Source organism: Lacerta agilis, chromosome 2, assembly GCF_009819535.1.
Source record: "Lacerta agilis isolate rLacAgi1 chromosome 2, rLacAgi1.pri, whole genome shotgun sequence".
NCBI classification, from domain to species: domain Eukaryota; kingdom Metazoa; phylum Chordata; class Lepidosauria; order Squamata; family Lacertidae; genus Lacerta; species Lacerta agilis.
In genome coordinates this window covers 7,943,525-7,970,587 of record NC_046313.1, presented here as the reverse complement: position 1 = coordinate 7,970,587, position 27,063 = coordinate 7,943,525, and the positions used below count along the sequence as shown (strand labels likewise).

Sequence of the window (27,063 nt, the reverse complement as noted above, 5' to 3'; positions counted from 1 at the left end):
GGATCAGAGTTTTCCTTCTGCTAGATGGGCTACCTTCCAAAATCGATGAGCCCCACCTGCCCCTCACTTCCCTCTACAGCGTGCATAAACTGCCTTCTTGACCCTTGGGCGTACTATTGGTCTTGTCCGCTCAAGAGAAAAGTGGGTGGTCTTCCAAAAGCAGGTCTTCTGTTGCAGGTCGGCGAAGAAACCAGCGGCTGAGAGAGGAGATGGCTTAACGCAGTCCAACAATTCCAGTTTCTTGTATTTTCTCTTCAGGTTTACTATCAGCTTTGTAATCATTCTGTTCTTCAGCTTCATCCTCACCCCACCATGATGGTTGCCCATATAATGGTGTGCCCCGAGGCATGGCTGAAAGATCTGCCGCTTTCTCTTCAGATTTCAAAACAAAAATAAAATAAAAAATTCCTTCCAGTAGCACCTTAGAGACCAACTAAGTTTGTTCTTGGTATGAGCTTTCGTGTGCACGCACACTTCTTCAGATACCAAATCTTCAGATTTCAGTGTGGTGCACTTCAGCAATGGTGTCTTGTACCTTTGGCTGTGTAGCCCCCCCCCCAAAAAACCCAACAACCTGCAGCAGTGCCGAGGCCGCTTATAACGACTCTTCCCAGTACAGTGGTACCTCAGGTTACATACGCTTCAGGTTACATACTCCGCTAACCCAGAAATAAACCTTCATGTTAAGAACTTTACTTCAGGATAAGAACAGAAATTGTGCTCTGGTGGCGCAGCGGCAAAAGGAGGTCCCATTAGCTAAAGTAGCGCTTCAGGTTAAGAACAGTTTCAGGTTAAGAACGGACCTCCGGAACGAATTAAGTTCTTAACCCGAGGTACCACTGTAGTTCAGTGTTATCAGCATTGCCAGCCCACCCACGGGGCAAGGTGAGGTGCTTCCTCAGGCAGCAGGATACACAAGGGCAGCAAATCTTCACCCTCACCCCTTTTTCCTGATGTGGATCTTCACTCACCCCTTCTCCCCTGCATTGTGCCAAAATGTCTTGGGTATTAGGGATATTTGAGGCAAGGGTGCCCATCTTTTTGTACAATGACCCCAGGGTGTTCAGTGGTGCTTAAGGGAGCTGCAGTGGAATTGAAGCCGGCGGGGGAGATATAAGGATGGCTTCCTGTTGTGACCACACCAAAAACACTCAGGCTGCATCAAGAATAAGGCTGCAATCCTAGACCCCATTGAATTCAATGGGTCTTACTTCTGAGTAGACCTGGTGAGGGTTGCACTGCGAAGCCGCCTCAGCCCTTCCACCCTCACTTGGAATCGGAGGCGCGGTCTTTGCGCAGTTCTCTTTTCTATCACTTCTGCATTATAATATATACAGTATCCTTGGATTGCTTTTAACACAAAGGCGAAAGGAGAGGTTCCGAAGCACACCCGGAATCTGAAACGTGAGCGCTGCTCTATATGTTTCATTCTCCTTGGCGCCACCTGCCCCTCCCCCCCAGCTGCTGCAGCCAATGGTGGTGCGCGTCGCGCGAACTAGAACCCGGTAGGCCGGATGGGCGGAAGTGACGAGCGGCACCGCGCATGCGCAGCCTCAGCCAAAATGTAAGAGCGCGTGTCGCGTCGCGTACGTAGTGACGCGTAATGGCAAGCGCCTTGAAGATGCAGCGGATGGTTGGGCTGGGAAGGGCGCTGCTGCCCTTGCGGAAAAGGGGTTCTCTAGCCGGGCAAGTGAGTGCGAAAGTCTTTCGTGGGGCGTTGCTGCCTCTGCTTCTCCCTGCTTAGATCCGTCTCTGTCGTCTAGGCCGGGCAAGCATGGGGAAGGGCACAGAGCGTGATGATGGAGCTCAGGCTCGCGGGGTCTGCATTTTAATTCGATTTAATTTATTCATAAAATTTAACACACCTCTAAATCGTGAAAGCAGTTCACACAAAAAGGCAAAACGATAAACTCAAAGGGGGGAGGGAAAAGTCAAAACCATACTTTAAAAACCGCAAAGAAGTTAAAATACTACAAAAGATGTTTAAATTCACACCAGCATTTATAAGCACTTGGGTAGGCAATGTCTAAATAAGAGTGGTTTCTAGCAGGTGCCAAAAAGAATTCAATGAAGGTGCCTGCTTGATGGCAGTGGTTACAACATATAGAGCACACCACATTCAAGAACTGTGTAATATATGAACTCAAAACAAGAATGTATTAAGAAAGGAAAGTGAGTTGGTCTGTGACCGTAAAAATAAATTCATTCATTCATTAAGAAAGGAAGAAATATATCTGCATTGGATTTAATTAAATAGGTTATATATCTTGCTTAAGGATTGTATAAGGTGTACATCCTGGACTTGATTTGTATGTTAGGAAGTAACCAGTAAAGAAATTTGTTACAAACATTACCATTCAGCCTGTTACGTTCTATATGTTGTAACTATTGCATCTGCGTAACAAGGTACAGTATTGCATTTGTTTTGCTTGATAGCAGTAGGCAGGAAGTTTAAAAGTTAAAAAAGAGTTCAATGAAAGTGCCTGCTTGATAGCAGTTCCAAAGTTTAGGTGCTGACACACGAAATGATCGGGTTCTTTCATATGTGGGGTGGGAGTTACTGTATGTGGCACCTGTACAGTTTAGGGTTCCTGACTCCCCAAGACCACTAGCTGGAGCACAGTGCAAAATAGTGGTCAAGAAAGGGGCTGGACGTGCATGTAAGACTGACGAGCAAGACACGTGTGAGTGTATCTTAAGAAAGAAATTCATTTTCTATGTCAGAGATTGAAGCACACAAACATTTGTTACTAATCCCCCTCCCCAAAGGTCTTAATTTAGCAGCTTAATGGGAGGGGGCGTGGTCAAGATGTTGTTGCTATTAAACAATTAAGAGTCAAAAGTGCTGAGCTGGCAAGTGCATGTGTAGATCCTTGGGAATGCTTCTCCAGAAAATACCCCTTGAAAGAGGTAGTTGCTACAGAATTTATTCTGATTCTATGCATATATTTGGAGAAAGCGTCTTGTGAGATCAGTGGGGCTGACACCCAAGTAAGCATGCGTGGGGGTTGCTCTTTAAATCTTCCTCTCCATCTTGGTCGTTGGATCCTTTTCACTTATATTGTCTTGCTTTCCCCTTGTAGTTTGATTTGCATCTAGTTCGTTTTCTTCATGCTGGCCTTCCGGTTCTAGCAGCAAAAGAAGCTCTGATGAAGCTCAGAAAGAAAACTGGCTACTCGTTTGTGAACTGCAAGAAAGCCTTGGAGAAATTTGATGATGTCAGTGAGGTGAGAACAAATGTTTCGGTGATATAAAATGCAAGTTTAATTTTAGTTTTTTTGCCTGAGTGTTTCAAGTACTTTTGGGGAAAATAATGGTGTTGTAAGCAATTATTTTAAGTCTTATGTTAAGGCCGCAGTCCAATGCATACTGGCGGTGGGGGTAAATCGCATTGAGATGTGGTTGCAAGTGAGTTTAGAGGCCGGAATGGTTTATCCTATGTGTCTTCAGTCAATGTAGGCAAAGGGTAGGGACTCTTTTCTTGCTGCCCACCCAGCCCCACAAAAAGACAACCAGGAGATGTTTCCATGCCAGATGAATTATTGTGAAGAACTTGCGGAAAGAACCCAAAAGTTCAGTCAGGGAAAATCAAAATGCATTGTGATTCATACAAACAGTGTGCATTTCAAAATGTGTTTCAGTCAGTGGGAATTGCTTCCAAATAAACAGCTAATTCTTACCTTTGCTCAGACAGAGAAACATTAGTAAACTGATGATTCCTTAACAAAACTGTCTGTGAATGGCACCAGAGGAGGCGCCAAAACAGTATTAGTCTAGCCTCCTGTTGGAAGTAGATACGGATTCTGTCTTCTAGAACCTGCAATGGATCTAATCAGCATACTTCTAGTGGTTGATCAGAAGTTTATATTTACACGCAAGGATGCCAATGGACCAAAGATTTTCATATTCTTACAATCTCCTTTCCAACTGCAAGACATTTTAAAAATAAAATATATGAGGCCATATTTATAATAATATTTGAACATCCCCCCTTTTATTCTGCAGTGATATAATACTGGCAGAATACTTGTGCTTTTATTTGGGATTTTAATTGATTTGTTGCATTGTCCTTGGCAATAGTATCTCAGTTTATGGGTTTGCATTTGTCTTTCAAGGCTGAAGCCTGGCTACATGAGCAAGCCCAAAAGGAAGGATGGAGCAAAGCTTCCAAACTGCAAGGACGGAAGACACAAGAAGGGCTTATTGGGCTGCTGCAAGAGGGAAGCTCTGCAGTGATGGTAGAGGTGAGCATTTTCCTTTTGACAAAAACTTTTTTTAAAAACAAAAAACTCTTTGATTATTTAAAAAAGAACATGCACTTTAATAACACACAGCAACAAAGAAACACAACTGAATGTAAAGTAATATTAAATATAACACACATATGCAAAGTACAAATTTGGATTGTTTCATTCCTTTTGCCTAGAAAAAGGTGATTATTATTATTGGTGCTGAGGGGTAGTAGCATTTTTTTTTAAGATTACTTTTAAAAATAAATAGCAGGATATTGTCCTCAAGATCTTATGACATTTATTGTTTAAAACTGAGAAGTTGCTAAGAATCTAAATAGTAGCATATTTCACAGGAGACATTTGAGCATTGTTACCATCATTAGCTTTTTGCCATGTCACTGAAGATGAATCTTTTTTGTTTGCCCTCCTGTCTATCTTAATTTTTGAGCTGATTCTTCACCCACAGCTATGGACCATAAATCCTCATTTGATCCCTCTAAAAATAGTTCTATTTTCTTATGATAACCATTCTGGTGAAACTCAAAAAATTAGAATATCATGGAAAAGTCCATTTATGTAAGCAGTTGTTTTCATTAGCTACTGGAGTTTAATATATGAGATAGACTCACGACATGCAGAGTGAGATATGTCAAGCCTTTGCTTGTTATAATTGTGATGATTATGGCGCACAGCTGATGAAAACCCCAAAGTTGAAATTGTTAATTTGGGGTTCTCATTAGCTGTATGCCATAATCATCACAATTATAACAAATAAAGGCTTGACATATCTCGCTTTGCATGTCATGAGTCTATCTCATATATTAGTTTCACCTTTTAAGTTGAATTACTGAAAGAAATGAACCTTTCCACGATATTCTAATTTTTCGAGTTTCACCTGTAGTAGCTCACAATACATACAGAATCAATTCTTTGTCCAAACAGAACTCCTTGATAATAGAATGTCAGTTTGCTGTTGGAGCAAAGAATGTATTTGGGCCACTCAGGTGTAATTCCCGCATGACTCTACAAAAAGCATAGCTACTTCTTCTTTTAAGAACTGATGGTTTCACATTATTCCTCAAAGCAAACATGGCTCTTTGGGAGACGTGCCTCTGGGGGGTTGTCCTGCAAGTGCCTGCTCTTGAGAAAATGCCTATTTATTAGGCTTACCATGATGGATCGGGGCAGATCTGATAACACAAGTGCTTCTATGTCTCTTAAAGCAATGCAGCAAGCAGCCCTAAAAAGTACCCTAGAGAATCAAGGAGGGAAACCCTGCAGTAATTCTCTCCAAACAGCGGGAACGTGTTTATTTCTGTGCCATTTGCACCAGTTCGCAGAAGTGTTTTAAGCTGCTGTTTTTTCTTCATTTCTTTTGCCCCCGTTGTGGCTATCTTGGATATCTTGGCATTAAATAAAGGGGATTCAAAGGATGCTACCTCTTGCAAAGGATATTCTGCGCAACAGTTCATGCCCAAGGGGACGAAGCTTGTTGCCTTTTTGTCAGTGTGTGTTTACACTTTCTCTTACAACCAACCCAGAGGAAACTGCTGCAGGATCTTTTCAGCAGTAATTTCATACCACACTGTCGCTGCTCAAGTGCAAAGATCCCGAAGGGCCAGGGGCACCTCTAGCAGTGGTTTCAGTGGTAAACCTGCTAGTGTGACTACATGGGTACAAGAGTTCAAATCATTCATACGGAAGTCTTAATTTGATTGAAAGACAGCTTTTTGTGGCTGCCTTAAAAACTTAGTTGTACCTCGTGTTATGTACTTAATCTGTTCCGGAGGTCCGTTCGTAATCGGAAACCGTTTGTAACATGAGGTGTGCTTTTGCTAATGGCGCCTCCTGCTCCTGCTGCGCCATTGGAGCGCAACTTCCGCTTGCCCCCTGGCGCAAAGTTCGCAACAAGGGGCATCTGCTTCCGGGTTAGGGGAGCGCGTAACCCGAAGCATTCGTAAGGGGGACGGTACGTTCCACTGTACTAGCTTTGATTTAAGAATTGGTTTAGGACAGGGCTTAGGTGTGGAACCTGTGTTGCTGGACTACAACTCCCATCATCCCTGACCACTGCCTATGCTGGTTGATGGGAGTTATAGCACAAGAGCATCTGGAGGACTGCAGGTTCCGTACCCATGGTTTAGGGATAACATCTGGCTGGCTTAGTTTTGCACATGGATATTGTTTCACCAGTGCAGACAATTGTCCCAGGCCTGCCTTCTCTCAGATTCCACCCAATTAATTTTTTGGGAGGGAGTAGGTCTGGCAGTCATGTTTACCATGAGAGCATGAGAGTCTCTGCTAAACCAAATGGTATCTTGGCATTCCTGTGTTAATCCTAGGTCCTTTGATCCCCAACCCTTAGAGGGGAGAGGTAAACAGCAAGAGTTCTGACAGCAGGATGCTAGTCTCATTCCCCTGCTATCTTTATGACCTTCCCGTTCCCTTCCTGCAATGTCCTGTTTCTGGATATCCTTTTTTTAAAATTAAATTTATTTACTTTATTGCATCTATACAAAAGAAAAAAGAAAAAAGAACGTTGAATAAAAAACAAACAAACGATAACCAAAGAATAGCAATGTTAAAAGATTCCATGTTAAATTCTTTCTAAAAAAAACACAAAGTGCATTCAATTAATGCCTTCCTATGTTCCCAAATAATTCAGTTGTAAATAATACAAAGCAAAACATAACATCCAATTCCATATTCATATAAATCAATTCTACTAACCTTTAGTAATACTTCTTTCTTCCTTTCTTCTGTCCATACTTGTCTATTTCTACTATATGTTACTTCCCCTTCCCTTACGGCTTCCACTTGTCTTCATCCCAGTTTGTCAGTCTATCTCTTCTAGTTTACTACTTTGGTACTCTTGTGTAATCCTTCTCTTTTATTTTCCTGTATTTTCCTTGCTAACTTTAGCTCCCAATACAGAGTGCTTAGAAATGGAGCCAGCATTTCACAGTGGGGTATTGCTTTTTCAGGTAGTCTCCAAATTTCCCCCAATCTTGTTGGAATTTTTGGTCACTACTTCCTCTGATTTTATCAGTTAATTTAGCCAGGTCTATATAATTAAATAATTTTTCTTGCCAATCCTTAATTGCCGGTACTATATGTATCCTATCCTATCCTTTGATGTGTGGAAATGTGGTGGGCTTCCTGGGATTCTCATGGAAGTCTTTGTTACCTGATCTCAACCACGTGAAGACTTCTTGAGGTGTGCTGGAAGTAATCTGATTGGTTCCTACAACTGATGTGTGTGTAGATGTGATTGGTTCTTTCAAATCTGTGTTGCAATTCCCTTGGTTAATAAAACGACCTCAACTGGAGAGGCGGGATCTCCCTTTTGCCCACTCTTCTGACACGCTCAGAGGTCTTGCAGGACAGAACCTCATGTGAGTGGTTATTTTCTCAGAGTCCAATTCTCCATGTTGCTTTTGGAACGCAACAAGTAGGGAATTGTTAATACCTGTAATGGATGCACAGACTTTTGGGAATTTAAGGATGGGGTTGCATGTCCTAATGTGCATTCCATTGAAAGTCATGGACACCACATTCGCTTGCCAATGTGCTTTTGATTTATGTCCGCTATTCCAAAAAAGAAGACTATGTGGAACACCCTGAGTTTCTGTGGGTGTCCCATGTCCAACACTGTGGAGTGAAAAGATGTATATGGTAGTGAAAGGACTGGTGTCTCACATTCCTAATATTGTCCAAAAAGACTAGAGAGCGAGCGAACAATGATTTTCTTACGGACAAGAAAACAATGTGATGGAGGCAAGCAGATTAAGAAGCTGCAGGGAATTATAGACAGGTTAGCTTCATTTGCATTCCTGAGAAAGTATTGACAGTATTGTAGTATTGTAGAAGGACGCCTAGTGAATATGAGCAAACAATATAGATGTGTTAAGAATAAATTATGCTACGCTAGCATACTATCTTAGAGAAATCACACTGCAATTAAGATTGCCTGCTAGATCTTCTTGATTTCAAAGCAGCCTCTGAATGCTAATGCAAAGATTATTGCTAAAATGTTGCCTTCATGCTGATAATGCTGCTTGAAAATGAATGGGTAAAATTATATGCTTAATGGGAATATTCATGTGTTCATCAGTAGTTTGGTGCTTTACGACACAAATCTACAGAAGTAGAGAAGGGCACCTGAGTGGTTTGCAGGGATATTTTCACTCTTGGATTACAAAATCAAATGAAGACTAATCTTAGTATTAATATGCACACCCTAGCATAATAAGTGGATCCATGGGGGAGGGTTGTTAAATGGAACAGAACCAAAGCTGTAGCCATTCTTATTTTATTTTCAAAAATATCTATACTGCCAACAGTATAGAAAAAAAATTGAAAAATAAAAAATAGGGCAGTGGATAGTACAAAATTAACAATAAAAAATACAGTCATAAAACAAATTGAAAATACATAGCAAATAATTAGATCAGGTGAATACATCAGCAGAGCTTGGATCCCCTCTCAGGGAAAGCCTGGGTGAAAAAGTTGGATGCCTTACCTTTCCTGCCTATGCCTTTGGAAAACAAGCTGTCATCTCATCCTCTCATTGCCACTTCTGATTTTATTTGTGCCTCTTGAGCACCATAGAAGTCAGTGGCCCAGGCAGTTGAAAGTTAGCTATGCTTCTTTGCCAGGTGAACTGCGAGACGGACTTTGTGGCCCGAAATGTCAAGTTCCAGCACCTGATTCAGCAGGCAGCGATTGGAACGATGCTGCATTATCGGGGGACCAGGGACCAGCTGAGTACGTATGCCAAGGTGAGAGCGGCACTAGAGGCTTCATAGCTTAAAACTCCTGGCACATTTTAATGGCAGTTATCAGAGTTGTGCATTTAAGTGCAAAGTGCACCTTTCTGCTGAATGAATCTCAATAAGCAAATGATACAAAGGGAGGTCGCAGAATCGGTAGAACCGAAGGGGTAGAGAGGCTTGTTCCACTGTTTCTGACCAGACCTGGTAGGTTGATTCCCACACAAAGTGAATGCTCCTAGGAAGCTTCTGCAGAAGTAAAAAAGGACTCTTAAGGGGTGTCCTCTGTTTGTATTTGCTGTCCCTTGCTGCGAACTGACCCCAGTGCATCTGGGTTCTTAGGAAGTTCGCCTTGCCTTAGATTGAAATAACTGGGGAAAGAGTACTTTGGGGCTTTTCATCTGGACCCCTTCAAGAGGGCTGTGAGTTGCTGTTCCTGTGTGCTTGCCTACAGACAGTCGTCATGGGTGCAGACACTTTGTTTTGCTGGAAATATAGTTTAAACGGCAATTGGGGGGAACTTGTGTTTGCATGCACATGCATTATACATAAACACATATTCGGAAGTCCGGGTTGGCTTGAGGCTCCACACTGAGTGTGTTTTCGAGTGGCAAACCAGCAGCTACTGCTTCATTTGTAGATCGGGCCTCACTCTTCTTCTCCCCAGCCCCCCCCCCAAACCCATTTTAGCAGTTGCCTAAACAGCTTTTTCTAATTAACTGTGAAGGTTATAAATCTCGCTGTGCATATCAAGAGAAGTGCTTGATAACTCTGTAGATTTATAATGCACAATATATTTATTTTGCAGTGTTTCTTAAACTCAAATGAGCTTTCTCAGCTGAGGATAGGACCTGATGGCTCCTTGCTTGTGGACCAGCTGGCTCTGGCTATTGGTGAGTGTTCTAGTGCCACATTTCAATTCTCTGTGATTTGGTTTCTCTATTTTAAGTTGTTTCAGTTTACCGTTGTAAACCAGTTTGATGGTTCTTTTTTATGTAAGCAATATAGAAAGATTATTGCTAAATAAGACCAAGGAAGCAGGGACTACATATGAAACCTGCCTTACCTGTGTACTGAGTCACACCATTTGGTTCATCTCACCCAGTATTGTCTATTGGGCACCAGCTCTCCAGGGTTTCTGGCAGGGTACAGTTCCTAGGCCTAACTAGAGATGCCAGGGATTGAAGGATCTGCAAGGCAGATGCTCTACTACTGAGCCAACAGTCCTTTTCTGCCACAGGGTTCCGTCTTGGGCCCAGTCTTATTCAACATCTTTATCAATGACTTGGATGATGGGCTTGAGGGCATCCTGATCAAGTTTGCAGGTGACACCAAATTGGGAGAGGTGGCTAATACCCCAGAGGACAGGATCACACTTCAAAATGACCTTAACAGATTAGAGAACTGGGCCAAAGCAAACAAGATGAATTTTAACAGGGAGAAATGTAAAGTACTACACTTGGGCAAAAAAAAAAAAAAAAAAAATGAAAGGCACAAATACAGGATGGGTGACACCTGGCTTGAGAGCAGTACATGTGAAAAGGATCTAGGAGTCTTGGTAGACCACAAACTTGACATGAGTCAACAGTGTGATGCAGCAGCTAAAAAAGCCAATGCAATTCTGGGCTGCATCAATAGGAGTATAGCATCTAGATCAAGGGAAGAAATAGTACCACTGTATTCCGCTCTGGTCAGACCTCACCTGGAATACTGTGTCCAGTTCTGGGCACCACAGTTCAAGAAGGATACTGACAAGCTGGAACGTGTCCAGAGGAGGGCAACCAAAATGGTCAAAGGCCTGGAAACGATGCCTTATGAAGAACGGCTTAGGGAGCTGGGTATGTTTAGCCTGGAGAAGAGAAGGTTAAGGGGTGATAGGATAGCCATGTTCAAATATATAAAAGGATGTCATATAGAGGAGGGAGAAAGGTTGTTTTCTGCTGCTCCAGAGAAGCGGACACGGGGCAATGGATTCAAACTACAAGAAAGAAGATTCCACCTAAACATTAGGAAGAACTTCCTGACAGTAAGAGCTGTCCGACAGTGGAATTTGCTGCCAAGGAGTGTGGTGGAGTCTCCTTCTTTGGAGGTCTTTAAGCGGAGGCTTGACAGCCATCTGTCAGGAATGCTTTGATGGTGTTTCCTGCTTGGCAGGGGGTTGGACTGGACGGCCCTTGTGGTCTCTTCCAACTCTATGATTCTATGAATACCCTTTCTCTAATTTGTAGATTTGTCCAGGGGATTAAGTTGCCAATAATGCAATGCTTACTGCAAGGACCACTTCGTTTTCAGAATGTAGCTGTTTGCCATAGGCATAGCAGCATAGCTTAGCCCTTAAAACATCACCTGTGCTCCTAATGGTTAATGGTACCTTTTTGCCTTCTCTCTTTTTATTCAGGCAAGCTGGGGGAGAACATGGTCATTAAGAGAGCAGTGTGGATATCGGTGCCAGAGAAATTTTTCATCGGCTCTTACGTGCACGGGGCTCTCCCGGAAGGAAACCCCTCACTTTCTAACATGATGTTTGGCAAATACGGAGCTTTGGTGATCTGCTGTCCCTCTGAGCCATGTGAAAAGTCAGACTTTGCTGAACTGGGCTGGAGGCTGGGCCAGCATGTGGTGGGCATGGCCCCCCTCTCCGTAGGCTCTCTGGAGGATGAACCCAGCGGAGATTCTGAAACCAAGATGCTTGCCCAGCCCTTCCTGCTGGACCCTGCTATTTCCTTGGGGCAGTACGTTCAGCCCACGGGTGTATCTGTACTGGACTTCGTGCGGTTTGAATGCGGAGAGGATATAGAACTGTCAGCATCGGAGTAAGCAGTACTTTTGTACTGGTGGCTCGTGAACTGTTCCCAGTTCGTGTTTGGGCCCTGCCGTGGTTAACAGACCTGACCAGTCACGAATTAAACTCTGTGTTAGCTTGGTCATGGGAGCCGAATACTAATCGTGCGATCTCATTTCAAAGCTCCAGAATGACTCTGCCCAGGTGTGGAAGACAGCTGTCAATGTTACAAATAAAACTCTCTGGCAGCAAGGAGGGGAACAGTGTCTGCTGGTTCAAACGCATCTGTTGAATTGTCATGAACCCCAGGGAGTACATTTTTATTTGAATTAATGTAGCAGAACAGGACAGTTAGAGGGTGCAGTAAAGTGAAAGGAGAGGTGGATTTTGCTAAAGGTCTAGGCTAGGTCTGTGAGGTAACTGGGCAGCTCTTGAAGCATGCAGAAAGTCCTTGGGGGCTACTAGAAACCCATTAGAGCCCCTTACTCTTCTTGAAATGAGTAGTCCCTGTCCACCTTGTAAAGGGTTTTCAGGGTGAGGACTAGAAGCTTGGGTGGCATTGTTTTTCCTTATGGGAAGCACAACCTCAGCACCCTCTTCTGTTGCAGCAGAAGTCTAAAGGCTTAAAGTCAGAACAGACTTCTTACCATTTACTAAGCCAAGGTCCCTGGTAATTATTGCTGGAGATACCTGCTCCTTTCTTCCTCCCAGCCGTCCAAGTGTTAATAGGCGAGGGGGCACTAGGAGATGCGCCAGAATGACATCTGATCTGCCCGCAAACAGCTTCCCTTATCCAGCTTCGTAGAACAGTCTGTGCTAACTTCTGCTGTAGCCGGCAATGCTTGGTTGGCCATGAGTGGCAAGTGTAGCTACTGTGGTACCCAGTGAGCAAGTTGATGAGCAAGGTTTGTGTGTTCTGTAACACATACTGAAAACAAGCTGACTTCTGTGGCCAGGTTGCAGAAGTTGGACAGCACGCCTGCATTCATCCACACCTGTCTTGAATGCCTTACGGCATCTTGGACAGGCAAGTCATCTTCCTGGACTAGAGCAATGTCTCCTTCACTTTCCTTGCTACTGCGTTATGCACATTGTTCCCTATTGCATTCTGACAGCCCCTGTTAAGCAGCAAGCCCAGACCTCCTGTGATCAGCTGCCCAAATTCTTTGATATTTGTGGATTTGCACTACATACATGGCATAAACTCTTCCGCTACTAATCAGCTTGGGTGGAGATCTACTCTTCGACCGTAGAAGACTGCTCCCCCAGCACCTACACACCCTGATTCCCTTGGGAATGAGTGGTTCACATGCTTTAAAAGCAAGGGTGCAGAATCATTTTTTGACCCAAGGGCCAGTTGATACAGTCAAAGCAGGTGGAGCAATGAATGTAAATGTTACCTTAGTATAGTAGGCTAGTTTCTGCAGTCACACACCCCTCTTTCTCCTCCATCCAGGCAAACCAAGAGGCATTACCAGAGTTTAAGGACATATTCCAGCCAGGAAGGTGCAGATTAGGGCTGGTGTGGGATGTGTTTGAGATGGTGTAGCCAGGAGGGTGGAGCACTATGAGTCAGATAAGCCTGGAGGGCAACATTTGGTCCCTAGGCCTGCAGTTCCCACTCCTGCTTGAAAGTCTCTTGCTAGTCTTAGGGGGAAAGTGAGATTCTTGCGATGCTGAACTTTGCATGCTATAGCTGTTTCTGTGCTTTCCTTTGTGGAATTGTTGTATATGGCATGTATCAGACAAGTTGGATGCTTCTATGGGAATATCTGTGGAGGAGCGTGTTACTTAATTTGAGGTAACAGAGCCGGCCTGTCTCTTGTCAGATTGAAAATAGTTTCACAGGATGTGTTTCAGAACCAAGGAATCGCTTGGCTCTAGATAACTGAGGTGTGTTAAACTCCAAACTCCCTTAGCTCAGGAAGAAATAGAGGAATACCTCCAAGCAAGGAATGTGGTGCCGCTCAACTCTCTTGGGCTGGCTCAACGCCAAGCATGAAGAAGCTGCTCAGAAGCCCTGTTTTGTGACAGCAGAGATAGCCAACATGGTGCCCTCCAGATGTTGGACTTAAACTCCCATCAGCCCCCGTGGGGTAGCGATGATGGGAATTGTTGTCCAGCAACATCTGGGGGTCGCCATCTTGGCTGCCCCTCTCTTTCAGTGTGGCTAGGTGGAGAGGGTGCTAGTGGCACATTGCTTGATGCTGGGTTATTATTATATTTCCTCATAGCTCCTCTTTCTCACCAGCAGTTGCAGTGGGAAGCTAGGTTCTACCAATGACACAGCACATCCCTTAATAGTTGAGTAGACCACAGTGGCACTGGATTTGGGGAAGGCAAAGCAGCCCATCACTATAAGTAGGTGTTAGTGTGCTTAAATCCCGTACCTGGTCCCCAAAATAAGAGCTTTCTGCACATGACCGTAAGCAGTCATTGCAGAACTACAAGTCCCAGCATTCCTTGAGGTCACAGGCAGGATGGAATGAGTTATTAAGGACAGTGAAGCCGGCTTTTAATGTTTGCAATATAGGTATGCACTCTACAAGGCCCAATTCACACAAAGCAGCCAGCCATCGCGTGGCTTGGATTTCCAACCGCCACAGCGTGGCTACTTAATTTGCATCAAGCGCAGCCGATAGCCAAGAGCAGAGACGGCTGTTGCCTGTGGATCTTCTGAAATTCAGTTCTGCCTGCTTCATTTGAGTTGGTTTCCTCACCATGGTAGACTTGCAGTGGTGAAGCCGTTTTTTGTTGTTGTTTTTAAAGTTCCTGGACAACAGCAGCCTTGAGTAAAAGATACGAACCCAACCTTCAAAGCGCAATTTAGGCACAAACGTGATACATAACGCAGCTCCCTTTGCTGGCTCAGCTGCTTCTGGCTAGGGGTCCTGCCCCCAAATCAATAGGAACTGAGTGCGGGTGTCATCTCTTCCACCTCGAGAAACGCTTATTCTTCAGAAAAGCCCCTTCTCTTTCTTCATGTTGAGTTGCTTCCAACTAGGGAGAGCAGCAAACGTTTCCCTGGGGATCCCAAAGACTTGGAGGAAGTCTTGTGCTGACAGGAAATTCTGTTGATGAAGGGGGGAAAGACCACAGTAACAAGATGAGTAAATGAAAGACAGGATTTGAGCAGTGAGTGAACACAATGGAGTCCCACTCTAGGTCACGTTAGCACAAGTTAATTGTGATGGATTGCTTTTGGCCGTAGTCTTCACAAATATCAGCTGAGGTGGAAAACCTACTTCTGAATGTGGAACGTCAGACTGCAGGTGTTTGGGGTGAGGGGGTTGAATGCTCCCCTTTAGCAAATGAATGAGGTAGATTTACTTATAGATATTCCCACACGTAGAATTTTATTATTTATCAACAGTGCGATTTATGTGAATGGTCATTTTACGGAGTGCGACGATAGGCCCCTGCCCCAACCAGCTTACAATCTAAAACTAAACACAGGAAATAGAGGGGAGTGGGTTAACAGGCCGAGTTACAGTTTGGCATAAGAAAATAGCCCATCAGGGAGAAGGCTAAAGGGAGACTCCTTCCCCCTGACATGCTGGTTTTCTGTGCGAAGGGGTCTTTATTTTTTTGTTTCGTTTTATATGAAGACACATTTAGTCCTGCAAGTCCCTATCTGCATTCTGAAGCGGTACAGTTGAGAAACAAGTTTGCCTCTCCATCTTCTATTTGTGAGAGTGGTTCCGACTTCAGCTCTACTGGAGTCTGGCCGTGTTACAAGCCTTCAGCGATTTCGCCATGTATAGCCCAGTGTTTTTCAACCTTTTTTGGGCAAAGGCACACTTGTTTCATGAAAAAAATCACGAGGCACACCACCATTAGAAAATGTTAAAAAAATTAACTCTGTGCCTATATTGACTATATATAAAGTAATTCTCTTGAATTTTTCAATTTTTCCCACGGCACACCAGGCAACATCTCGCGGCACACTAGTGTGCCGCGGAACAGTGGTTGAAAAACACTGGTATAGCCCATGTCATTTGAAGCCTGACTCTGCAGCCAAGAGGACTGGGAACTTACCTTTTAAAGCTTAAGACAATGAATTCTGCCCCCCAATTCCAAAACGTATGTTTGCGTTGTACAATCATTGGTAGCCCTAGCAGGATGCATGTATGAATGAAATTTCTAGCCTGCTATTTCCAGGGTGGGATACAGCAGCACTTCCCAACCTGTGGATCACAGACTTTTAGTTCTCTGGGTTTTTTTTTTTCTGTTGGAAGGCTCCAGTAAGGAGGACAGGCATATTTGCTCACACTGTTCATAGAATCATAGAGTTGGAAGAGAACACAAGGGCCATCCAGTCCAACCCCCTGCCAAGCAGGAAACACCATCAAAGCATTCCTGACAGGTGGCTGCCAAGCCTCTGCTTAAAGACCTCCAAAGAAGGAGACTCCACCACACTCCTTGGCAGCAAATTCCACTGCCGAACAGCTCTCACTGTCAGGAAGTTCTTCCTAATGTTTAGGTGGAATCTTCTTTCTTGTAGTTTGAATCCATTGCCCCGTGTCCGTTTCTCTGGAGCAGCAGAAAACAACCTTTCTCCCCCCTCTATATGACATCCTTTAATATATTTGAACATGGCTATCCTATCACCCCTTAACCTTCTCTTCTCCAGGCTAAACATACCCAGCTCCCTAAGCCGTTCCTCATAAGGCATTGTTTCCAGGCCTTTGACCATTTTGGTTGCCCTCTTCTGGACACGTTCCAGCTTGTCAGTATCTTTCTTGAATTGCGGTGCCCAGAACTGGACACAGTATTCCAGGTGAGGTCTGACCAGAGCAGAATATAGTGGTACTATTACTTCCCTTGATCTAGACGTTATACTCCTATTGATGCAGCCCAGTTGCTGCCTGCCAGCCACTTCCTTTAAAAAAAACAGGGAAGAAACGAAAGAACAGCAGCAGGGGGTATCCCTACATGCTCATGCATGTGCCTTGGTACTTAAGTAGTGCAGATCAGACCTCATGCCACGATGTGGACTGAAGGAGCATAAGGCTAAATAGTCTAGATGGGTGAAAGCCTAGCATCCCACAGGAATGCCACCTTGAGTTCCATCATGGAAGAAAGCTGGGATATAAATTCAAGAAAACAAATAAACAACTCACCTCCTTCTTAGCAGGATCCACATCTTCTGGTAGCTCATCCTGGCTGGACAGCAGGACTTCTAGAGGGTAGGTAGGGCAGTTGCTGCTTTCCAAGGTCCCAGGCCTCGGGTTGAGGGATGCACCACTCAGATCCTGAGCAGAAAAGGGGCAGGTTTTTTAAAAACGCCACCTGTAGAAGCAGACCCTATACAGTGGTACCTCAGAACTCAAACGGAATCCATTCCGGAAGTCCGTTCGACTTCCAAAATGTTCAGAAACCAAGGCGCGGCTTCCGATTGGCTGCAGGAAGCATCCTGCAGCCAATCGGAAGCAGCGTCGGACATTCGGGTTCCAAAGAACGCTCACAAACTGGAACACTTCCAGGTTGGGGAGCCAAAATGTTGTGACTCGCAAGGCGTACAGGCTTATATACAGAAATTTAATAAATAAATAAATAGAGACATTTAATTAATAAATAATTTCGATGTTTATGAGGAAGCAAAACTGGAAGCGCTTTTAAGACAAGGAACTTATTTGACCCCAGAGAAATCCACCCCCTGTGTTTTTGTGCGATTCACTGCACAGGAGAGGATGAGCAACTCGGCTGTTTCTCTCTGGATTTGGGGGAAGAATGAATGGAAGGAGTAGTGAATCTTGCAGACATACGGTGGGCAGGGTCCTCTGTGGGTGAGAATATTGGGCTTGGGGGAACCCTTCAATTATTTAATAAATTTCTCATCCTCTGGTCACAGCACACTACTTTAGAAAGCCACCGGTATACCAAAAGTACTGGTTTATTATGGGATTGCAGAGGATTAAAGGCATCAGGGATGGGTTTTCCTTTCCTCGGCCATGATGTTGCTGGAGGTGCAGTAGGAGAAGGCAGAATTTTAGCTCAGTTTTGACTGTGTCCAACAGAGAACTCATGCCTTGCATGCAGAAAGTCCTAGGTATTAATTTTTGTTTCCTAACCAACAGACAATGTGAAATACTCTCTTCCTGAGACACTAGTAGCCAGTGCTAATCTTACCCGGAGTAGTTCCATTGAAATTAACCAACATGGCTAACTTAGGCACATTAAGTTCAGTGGGTCTGCTCTAAGTAAAACATAGCTGGCTGCAACCTAGAACTTCCGAACCTCAGGCCCAGAGGGAAAATGTGGTCCCAGGCCACCACCCCTCTCAGCCCTGCCCCACACCCTCCTTGAGCGCATTTGCCGTGCTGGGCAGTGTGTTTGTATAGTCATAATGCCCCCAGTTTGCCTAGATAGACGGTGCATGTGCAGAATAGAAGACTGACTTTTTCACAGCTGGGATATCTGCTGGGGAAAGGTAAGAGCCATGTCTGTTGCCCCACCCCCTTTTTCTTCATGATTTCCTACCCATGAAATAGATAATACAGGGTTAGATTGGACAAACAACATGATCTGGTGGTTTTCTAGCTTCTTAAACACCCAGATTTCTCCGGGCAACCAACTATTTAGCCATTGACCTCGTTTCTCAACTTACAGCCGTGATTCTGACAATGTTGTTGGCATCTCCCAGTTCCTTCTTCAGCTGCTCATATGTCTTTCCTTCCTGCAAGGGTTAAAAAAACAAAAACACCACTTATCTGTAATAGGGTTATGGCACCATAGCACCTTACTGTGCTGGAAACAGGGTTTTACTGCCAAGCATTTCTCCCCGAGACCTGTTTTGAATCGAGTTGCAAGCAATCTTTGGGAAAACGTGGAGAACTAAGATGACCCGCTTGCATAAGACCAAAGTCCTTATCATGAATTCAGTAGAAATTAAGTCAGAGTGGTTCGCCAGAAGCGGCTTGGTCATGCTGCCCACATCACCCATAGAATCATAGAATCATAGAGTTGGAAGAGACCACAAGGGCCATCCAGTCCAACCCCCTGCCAAGCAGGAAACACCATCAAAGCATTCCTGACAGATGGCTGTCAAGCCTCTGCTTAAAGACCTCCAAAGAAGGAGACTCCACCACATTCCTTGGCAGCAAATTCCACTGTCGGACAGCTCTTACTGTCAGGAAGTTCTTCCTAATGTTTAGGTGGAATCTTCTTTCTTGTAGTTTGAATCCATTGCCCGGAAGCTGTCTGCGGACAAACGCCGGCTCACTCGGCCTATAGAGCGAGATGAGTGCCGCAACCCCAGAGTCGTCCACGACTGGACCTAACAGTCAGGGGTACCTTTACCTTTTAGGCATGGTTAAGACTGCAAAGTCAATGCATTGATCTTTCACATCTATAGCCTGGATATTCTCAAAGGAGCTCAGGATGTTATGCATGAGGTTTAGCTGACATGCAGTATCCCAGTGGTTCAGATGTAACTGATAATCAACAGTGTATAAATTGAATGCCTGCCAAAATCAAAACAATAAAACAATCCCCAAAAGTCTTTCTTTCTTTCTTTCTTTCTTTCTTTCTTTCTTTCTTTCTTTCTTTCTTTCTTTCTTTCTTTCTTTCTTTCTTATACCCCGCCCACCTGGCTGGGTTTTCCCAGCCACGCTGGGTGGCTTCCAACAGAACATTAAAATGCAATAATTTATTAAACATTAAAAGCCTCCCTAAGCAGGACTGCCTTCAGATGTCTTCTAAACGTCTGGTGGTTGTTTTTCTCTTTGACATCTAGTGGGAGGGCGTTCCACAGGGCGGGTGCCACTACCAAGAAGGCCCTCTGCCTGGTTCCCTGTAACTTGGCTTCTCGTAGTGAGGGAACCGCCAGAAGGCCCTCGGCACTGGACCTCAGTGTCCGGCCAGAACGATGAGGGTGGAGACGCTCCTTCAGGTATACTGGACCGAGGCCGTTTAGGGCTTTAAAGGTCAGCACCAACACTTTGAATTGTGCTTGGAAACGTAATGGGGGCCAATGTAGGTCTTTCAAGACCGGTGTTATGTGGTCTCGGCGGCCACTCCTAGTCACCAGTCTAGCTGCCACATTCTGGATTAGTTGTAGTTTCCAGGTCACCTTCAAAGGTAGCCCCACATAGAGTGCATTGCAGTAATCCAAGTGAGAAATAACTAGAGCATTAACCACTCTGGCGAGACAGTCTGCGGGCAGGTAGGGTCTCAGCCTGTGTACCAGATGGAGCTGGTAGACAGCTGCCCTGGATATAGAATTAACCTGTGCCTCCATGGACAGCTGTGAGTCCAAAATGACAAAGCACTTGGATTTCGAATGTTACAGTAAAATTTCACAATCAAAATTTATGAGAGAAATTCCACATTCAAAAACTTAATTGACAAAACTGGACATATCTGCAGATTTCAAATACTTGTCGGTATTTGTTTCAGCAAATGACCCAACTTACATCTATTTTATTTATTTCAAAAAGGGGATGTGCCACTCTCTGTCAATTTGGCACATGGGGTGAAATTCAACATCACACTGTCAATCGTTCTGTCACCGCAAGCCTTTCAGTTTCCACACACTGTTCTGGGGGGTTCTACTGACCGCCTCAGAGTGCATTTTTTGGAGGGAGAAGCCCTATTGTGCAAGAGGAAGTTGTTGCACAGGCCTCTGCTGACAAAACTCATTTGTTGAATTCCACTCATGGTATAATTCGCCCCCCAATCTATGGAAAACAAAAGCGATTTGGTTCAGGCATGGTTTCCACTTACACTCCACCGATATGGGTCCCAAGCCAGGAACCAGCCTGTGAAGTTGGGTGGCTCAAAACCTTGCTTGATTATGAAGATGGGGGTGTCGGTCTCCCTCCCGCTGGGGTGGGTCTGCAGGTATTCCTGAGCCATCGTCAATGCCTCCTTCCTCTCTGTCTCGTTGGCTTCTTTGCCAATCCATAGGAAAATCTGGGGAAAGAGAAGAGCGATGATTCAGAAGTTGCTCATTCGAGCAACAGGGAGCATTACAGCAGGGGAACCTGCGGTGCTCCAGATGTTGTTGGACTACAACTTTTTTTTTAAAAGAAATATCTTTAATATCAGAAGTCTACAGAAACACTTTGTTAAGCAGCCGCAAATCTTCTACATAACAGATGTATCCCGATGACAACTCTTAAATTCTCCCAGAATTACCACAGAGCTAGTTGCATTCACTTTCATATCACACGTCCAGAGCTGCATGTTTACTCAAACTGAACAGACTCAGGTTTTCATCAGCTATGCATGAGGAGGACACAGGCTTATATTAACATTTATTTCAATTTGCTGAAGAGTTTATGAGCCACACAATGGTCTCTAGCATGTAAGAAGTCAAAGAGTTCTTCTGTACACTTCTCCTCTGTATGGGACTTGGATGACACTCGAGCATTACACTCCTCTAAACGTTCCCGAGCTTTCACACATTTCTCAATCTGTTCACAATGCTCCCTGACAGTAGTTAAAGGATCCACAAGCTCTTCTTCCTCCTCCTCCTCCTCGGGGTCCCCGCTCCGGCCCTCCAACGCCTTCTCATCCTGCCACCCCATCACCGCAAATCTCCCTCAAGCCTCGCTCCATTTCCCCAGAAGGACGCCGAAGGGTCACCCGCAACCTCGGCGGAAATCCCGCCCACCTTGGACTACAACTCTTGACAGTTGACCATTGACCTTGCTGGCTGGGACAGATGGGAATTAAGAGTCCAATGACAGCCACCCCTGGAGTTAGAACTAGGAAGTTTTTCTGAAACCAGACTGTAGTGATTATCGGCAAAAGTTGATGCGACTGTAAAGGACAACGCGATATCTGTCCTGGTCACAGTAGATAAAAGGAGCACACAGGGACTGGGCTCTGCCCCCATTCAGAGGTCTAGGTTTGGTCTAAGGCAGGGGTCAGCAACCTTTTTCAGCCATGGGCCAGTCCATTGCCCCTCAGACCATGTGGTGGGCCAGACTATATTTTGAAAAAAATAATGGAATGAATTCCTATCCCCCACAAGTCACCCAGAGATGCATTTTAAATAAAAGGACACATTCTACTCATGTAAAAACACCAGGCAGGCCCCACAAATAACCCACAGATGCATTTTAAATAAAAGGACACATTCTACTCATGTAAAAACATGCTGATTCCCAGACCGTCCGCGGGTCGGATTGAGCAGGTGATTGGGCCGCATCTGGCCCCCCGGGCCTTAGGTTGCCTACCCATGGTCTAAGGTCACCCATTGCTTGTAGTGTACAGCTTCCCTGGGAGAAAACTAGGGAAACGTTAGTTTGGTTTTGACCATAAAGATAATCCCAGGTGTCACGGAAGGCTTGGGGGGCACACCAGTAAGGGAGCTAAACCAGGTCAAACAGAGGAAACTCCTGATTCCATCCTGATAGGCAGGTATGTTAAGTAACTAAACCATATAATGGCATTATCCACAGACTCTGGCAGTCCAAAGGCTCCTTCAAACCCAGAACTCCTAACAGTGGGGCAGTTAGATGCTGCATCCTATTGTCTATCTCCATATTATCAGTGGCACTAGGGGGAAAGAAACAGTCCTGGCTATTGTGGCTTATAACCATCAGCATACATCCTACACGAAGCTCTTTTTGCATTTCTATAGTTCCTTTGCTGGTCCTAGAAACTTAGTAGGCTCTTTTGTGTGTGTGTGTGGGGGGGGTATTTTGGAGCTCATTTATTCTGCCTGAGAACCAAGCTTACTGCCTTTGCCTTCTGCTAAGCCTTTCCAAACTACAATATTTTTAAGGTACTGCAAGACCTTCGAGAGGCTGCCTTGTACTCCTTAACACTCAAATACTGTAGAGCAGGCACGTCCAACAGGTATATCGGGATCTACTGGTAGATCACTGGATGCCTGTGGTAGATCACCGGTAGATCACTGGCTCCCCCCAAAGAAGCTAAACAACTTTGGCTCCCCCCAAAAATGCCCTGTACCCCCCCCAAAATGGGCTTTCCTCCTCCCTAAAAAAAGCTCAACAACTTTGATCTGAACCCTTACAAAAGGGGGTAGATCACTGCCAGTTTTCAACTCTGTGAGTAGATCGCAGTCTCTTGGCAACCCCTGCTGTAGAGTGAAAGAATTACAGGAAGTAGCCAGAGTCTTTAAATCACACAGCCACCATAGAATGAAAGGCTTAGAAATTCAGGACAGTACTTCAGACTCTCCTGGCCCCAGCCTCACCTGGTCCCAGGTATCCAGCATCATCACATCACTTTCACTGAGGTCATCTTGGGTAAAGTCTGTGATCTCGATGGCTACAAAGCATCCAGTCTTGTTGGAGCATTCAAAAAGCCGTGGAGGGTGATCAGGGACCTCCTCCTGCAGCCTGTAAGACAGAGACCATTTGAGAAAGCCCTTCTTAGGTCTCACTTCCAATGTCCTTATAAGGATGTGGAGATGTGGACCAAGATCTGCTGGCCCCGTTATCAATCCCTTTATTTATTGTTTTAATTTTACTTGCTTCTCTGCTGCCAAGGTGACTTATGTCCGCCATTAACAATAAATGTACAAACTTTATGATGCAAAAGTATTTCACCATTGTAATAAAAAAAAAACTAGCAGCAGTAAAAGTTATCACAACCCAATAGTTCGTGGTTTTTTTTTAAGGTCTAATAAAAGCATAATATATACAGGTGAAACTCGAAAAATTAGAATATCGTGGAAAGGTTCATTTCTTTCAGTTGTTGTTGTTGTTCAGTCGTTCAGTCGTGTCCGACTCTTCGTGACCCCATGGACCAGAGCACGCCAGGCACGCCTATACTTCACTGCCTCCCGCAGTTTGGCCAAACTCATGCCAGTCGCTTCGAGAACACTGTCCAACCATCTCATCCTCTGTTGTCCCCTTCTCCTTGTGCCCTCCATGTTTCCCAACATCAGGGTCTTTTCCAGGGAGTCTTCCCTTCTCATGAGGTGGCCAAAGTACTGGAGCCTCAACCTCAGGATCTGCCCTTCCAGTGAGCACTCAGGGCTGATTTCTTTAAGAATGGATAGGTTTGATCTTCTTGCAGTCCATGGGACTGCAGTATTTCTTTCAGTAATTCAACTTAAAAGGTGAAACTAATATATGAGATAGACTCATGACATGCAAAGCGAGATATGTCAAGACTTTATTTGTTATACTTGTGATGATTATGGCTTTCAGCTGATGGGAACCCCAAATTAACAATTTCAACTTTGGGGTTTTTATCAGCTGTGCGCCATAATCGTCACAATTATAACAAACAATGGCTTGACATATCTCGCTTTGCATGTCATGAGTCTATCTCATATATTAAACTCCAGTAGCTAATGAAAACAATTGCTTACATAAATGGACTTTTCCACGATATTCTAATTTTTCGAGTTTCACCTGTATATATATATTAAGGCCTGGCTTGTTGAAAAGCTCTTGAAAGTACCGGTAGGTGCTAGTTGATTCTACCTCTTTAGATACCGTAATTCTTCATCTGTGATTTCTGCATTGCAGGGAATTTTGCTAGATGACCCTTTGTGGGTCCCTTCTAACTCTACAATTCTGGGACACTAATGTTGGGGACAGAGGGTGCTTCCAGGTGGGTGTTTATTATGGGATCAATGCATGCAAGTTTCTCACAGCATCCATATGATATCATTAGTATCAAAATACCAACCCATATCCTCCCCCCTGCCCCATTTAATCCAGATTCACCCTTACTGGGGTAAATCTGGTAAGTGATATTTGTGATATCTGAACACCTGCTTGCAATATTTAAGCCCCCTGCCTAGAAGCACCCAGATACACAAGCAAGTACTAGAGTTTAGGGACAGGTTGCAAGTACCTTTTCTCACTTGCGTAGGGGGCTTTGCCTCCAAGCAGCTCCCAAAACTCGGGGGGCTCCTGCCCTTCTGCTACCATCTCCTGAATCCCGTTGCAAAGGGTAGTGGCCAGCTCCTTGGCCATTTCCCGTTCATCGCCACTGGAACCCTGGTATGACAACCCACAGAGGTAAAACGGTGAAAGTGGAACGGCAGCTTGCTGACACACTTCTGGATGGGCTACCAAACAATCTTGACAGATTTTGGTGTAAGGGGACACCTGCGGTCGTGCCTTGACAAGACACCCAACATTTTGCCCTGAGCAATCTGGGCAGTACAGGCCTTATGTACTTCTGCACTTGGAGATAGAAGTCAAGAATCTTGCCCCTCTCCCATAAACAGGGCAGCACAGGCTGTGCTTGCACGTAACACTAAACCCTGGTTTAGCATTACAAGAACAAGCTGTAGCATGCCTAGGGGTCACGCGCTTCCCCCTCTTCTGACGTGACTGGTTTCAACAAACCATAGTTATGATTAACCCTGGTTTGCCTGGGTTGTGACACCACACAAAGCAGCATTTAATCTAAAGTGGAATCAAAAGCTTCCAAGTGAGACGTTTCTATTGTAGCCCAGGAGTTGCTATGGCTTGTCCTCATAAATGCAAATGCAACCACTGCAGGGAAATGTTCTAGGAATAGAAGCAGCTGCCTTATACAGAGTCAGCCCCCTGGTCCATCTAGCTCTGCACTGGCTACCCTAAACTGGATGACAGTAGCTCTCCAGGGGTTTTAGGCAGGAGTCTTTTGTAAACCTACCTGGAGCTGCAGCAGATTGAATCTGGGACCTGGTGCAGGCAAAATGTGTGCTCTATCACCTCTGAGATATAGGTAGGGTGCTCTTCTTCTGGAATTTCCTGCCCTAGGCAACTGCTGCGCTCTGCTCTGTGATAATCCTAGTTCTGTGTTCAGTCCTGCACCAGGCTGGCCATGTGCACTTTCTCAAAGTGCCCTCTACAGTCACGAGGGCTTGCGATTTCCTCTCCCTATTTAATTTCAAGCTGCTACTCACTGTGTGCCAAAATCTGTATAGCATACCATGGCTGAAATGCTTTCAAAATTTATTCCTACGTTAGTACGTTTCCGAGCACAATTCAAAGTGTTGGTGCTGACTTTTACAGCCCTAAATGGCCTCGTCTCAGTATACCCGAAGAAGCGTCTCCAACCTCATCATTCAGCCCGGACACTGAGGTCCAGCTCCGAGGGCCTTCTGGCGGTTCCCTCACTGCGAGGCTACAGGGAACCAGGTAGAGGGCCTTCTCAGTGGTGGCGCCCGCCCTGTGGAATGCCCTCCCATCAGATGTCAAGGAAATGAACAACTATCTGACTTTTAGAAGACATCTGAAGGCAGCCCTGTTTAGAGAAGTTTTAAATGATTGGTGTTTTATCGTGTTTTTAATATTCTGTTGGGAGCTGCCCAGAGTGGCTGGGGAAACCCAGATGGGTCACACATTTCCAAGTCATCTTCCACAACCACGAAAGACAGAGACTTGGGACTACTCTTCTGTTTCAAATGAAAGTTGAATGTTCCCCCACCACTGCAAGGAGCCCAAATTCTATACCAGACATTTGGGCTCGCCAATTTTTCTTTTCTTAATTCCGACACCCGCCCGTCCATGTAAAAACCTTTCTGGCGGGATGCCCCTGTGGCGGCCTGTTTGAAATGCAATGGATGGTGGGGTTCTGGATTCCCACCCGCCCTCCTGCTTGACCTTGCCCTCATCCCTGCTCTGAGCCACCTTTCCTAGCCTCACCTTGCCATACCACAAGTAATGGTCCGTCTGGGTCTTCAGCAAGAAGACATCGTTGGAATTGAGAGAGGCAGCCAGAGACGGCACTTCTACCGCCTTCGTGTTGGAGCTGTCCGTTCCACGGATCTGGAAGAGGCGCACTGGCGGTTCCGCTTCGCTCCTGCCTTTCCTGGATGTCCCGCCCTAAAGAGTAAGTGACGGAAGGGCAGAACAACAAACCAACATCGCTGCTAACCTAACGATGCGACTAGAGCATTGCTGGGTACCATGGCACGGTTCACCTAAGTAACCTCTATTAATAATAATAATAATAATAATAATAATAATAATTATTATTATTATTATTATTATTTGATACACCAAAGAACAAAAAACAAAAATACAAATGAATATAGAGATAATCACAACATTAATTTCCAAACTATAAAACAAAAAAATGATCTTTGAACTATAGACCCGACCTCCCGTGTTTCAATTATTGTTACTTGTTGCCAGTACACACTTTTATCATAGGTTAACTAATTCTTAATTTATCTTAGATCTTATATCTTTCTTAGCACTACTAATGAACTTATTCAAATGCCGCGACAGAGTTTAAACTGCTATAATTATTTTGCAAATAAACTTTGAAGACCTCCCATTTTGAAACAAATACCTGTTTTGGTTTGCTCTCTATCTTTTCTGATAGGCTCTCTAACTCCGCA

At 44.7% G+C, this 27,063-nt stretch overlaps 3 protein-coding genes across 4 annotated transcripts in view; 1 reads left to right on the top strand and 2 right to left on the bottom strand.

Annotated features, from left to right (window-relative positions):
* Positions 1 to 1,571: 1,571 nt before the first annotated feature.
* On the top strand, positions 1,572 to 12,047 carry TSFM (Ts translation elongation factor, mitochondrial). 2 transcript variants are annotated; one of them, XM_033138466.1, is made up of 6 exons: positions 1,572 to 1,690; positions 3,084 to 3,227; positions 4,116 to 4,244; positions 8,891 to 9,013; positions 9,813 to 9,897; positions 11,403 to 12,047. In XM_033138466.1, the coding sequence occupies exons 1-6, from the start codon at positions 1,604 to 1,606 to the stop codon at positions 11,819 to 11,821; spliced, it is 987 nt and encodes a 328-aa protein (XP_032994357.1). In that variant the 5' UTR covers positions 1,572 to 1,603; the 3' UTR covers positions 11,822 to 12,047. The 2 variants fall into 2 exon arrangements, with proteins under 2 accessions (XP_032994357.1, XP_032994356.1); XM_033138465.1 differs by lacking the exon at positions 8,891 to 9,013.
* Positions 12,048 to 14,279: 2,232 nt separating this feature from the next.
* The window catches only part of AVIL (advillin), a 37,063-nt gene continuing 24,279 nt past the window's right edge, over positions 14,280 to 27,063 (bottom strand). The window contains exons 14-20 of the mRNA XM_033138463.1: positions 26,363 to 26,542; positions 24,576 to 24,721; positions 22,960 to 23,104; positions 20,514 to 20,702; positions 18,397 to 18,465; positions 16,910 to 17,041; positions 14,280 to 14,857 (exon numbers count right to left, since the gene is read on the bottom strand). Coding sequence (XP_032994354.1) covers positions 14,744 to 14,857; positions 16,910 to 17,041; positions 18,397 to 18,465; positions 20,514 to 20,702; positions 22,960 to 23,104; positions 24,576 to 24,721; positions 26,363 to 26,542 — 975 coding nt within the window. The 3' untranslated portion in view covers positions 14,280 to 14,743. The remainder of the gene's footprint in view (positions 14,858 to 16,909; positions 17,042 to 18,396; positions 18,466 to 20,513; positions 20,703 to 22,959; positions 23,105 to 24,575; positions 24,722 to 26,362; positions 26,543 to 27,063) is intronic.
* Positions 21,030 to 21,368, bottom strand: LOC117040611 (cytochrome b-c1 complex subunit 6, mitochondrial-like). Its single transcript, XM_033138468.1, has one exon. The coding sequence runs from the start codon at positions 21,317 to 21,319 to the stop codon at positions 21,047 to 21,049; it is 273 nt and encodes a 90-aa protein (XP_032994359.1). The 5' UTR covers positions 21,320 to 21,368; the 3' UTR covers positions 21,030 to 21,046.

Excerpts from the sequence above, each read along its gene's own strand:
- LOC117040611 (XM_033138468.1), bottom strand. The coding sequence starts at position 21,319 with ATGGGGTGGCAGGATGAGAAGGCGTTGGAGGGCCGGAGCGGGGACCCC.
- TSFM (XM_033138466.1), top strand. The coding sequence starts at position 1,604 with ATGGCAAGCGCCTTGAAGATGCAGCGGATGGTTGGGCTGGGAAGGGCG. Across the intron at positions 4,245-8,890 it reads GCTCTGCAGTGATGGTAGAG|GTGAACTGCGAGACGGACTT; the intron begins GTGAGCATTTTC and ends CTTCTTTGCCAG. Across the intron at positions 9,898-11,402 it reads CCAGCTGGCTCTGGCTATTG|GCAAGCTGGGGGAGAACATG; the intron begins GTGAGTGTTCTA and ends CTTTTTATTCAG.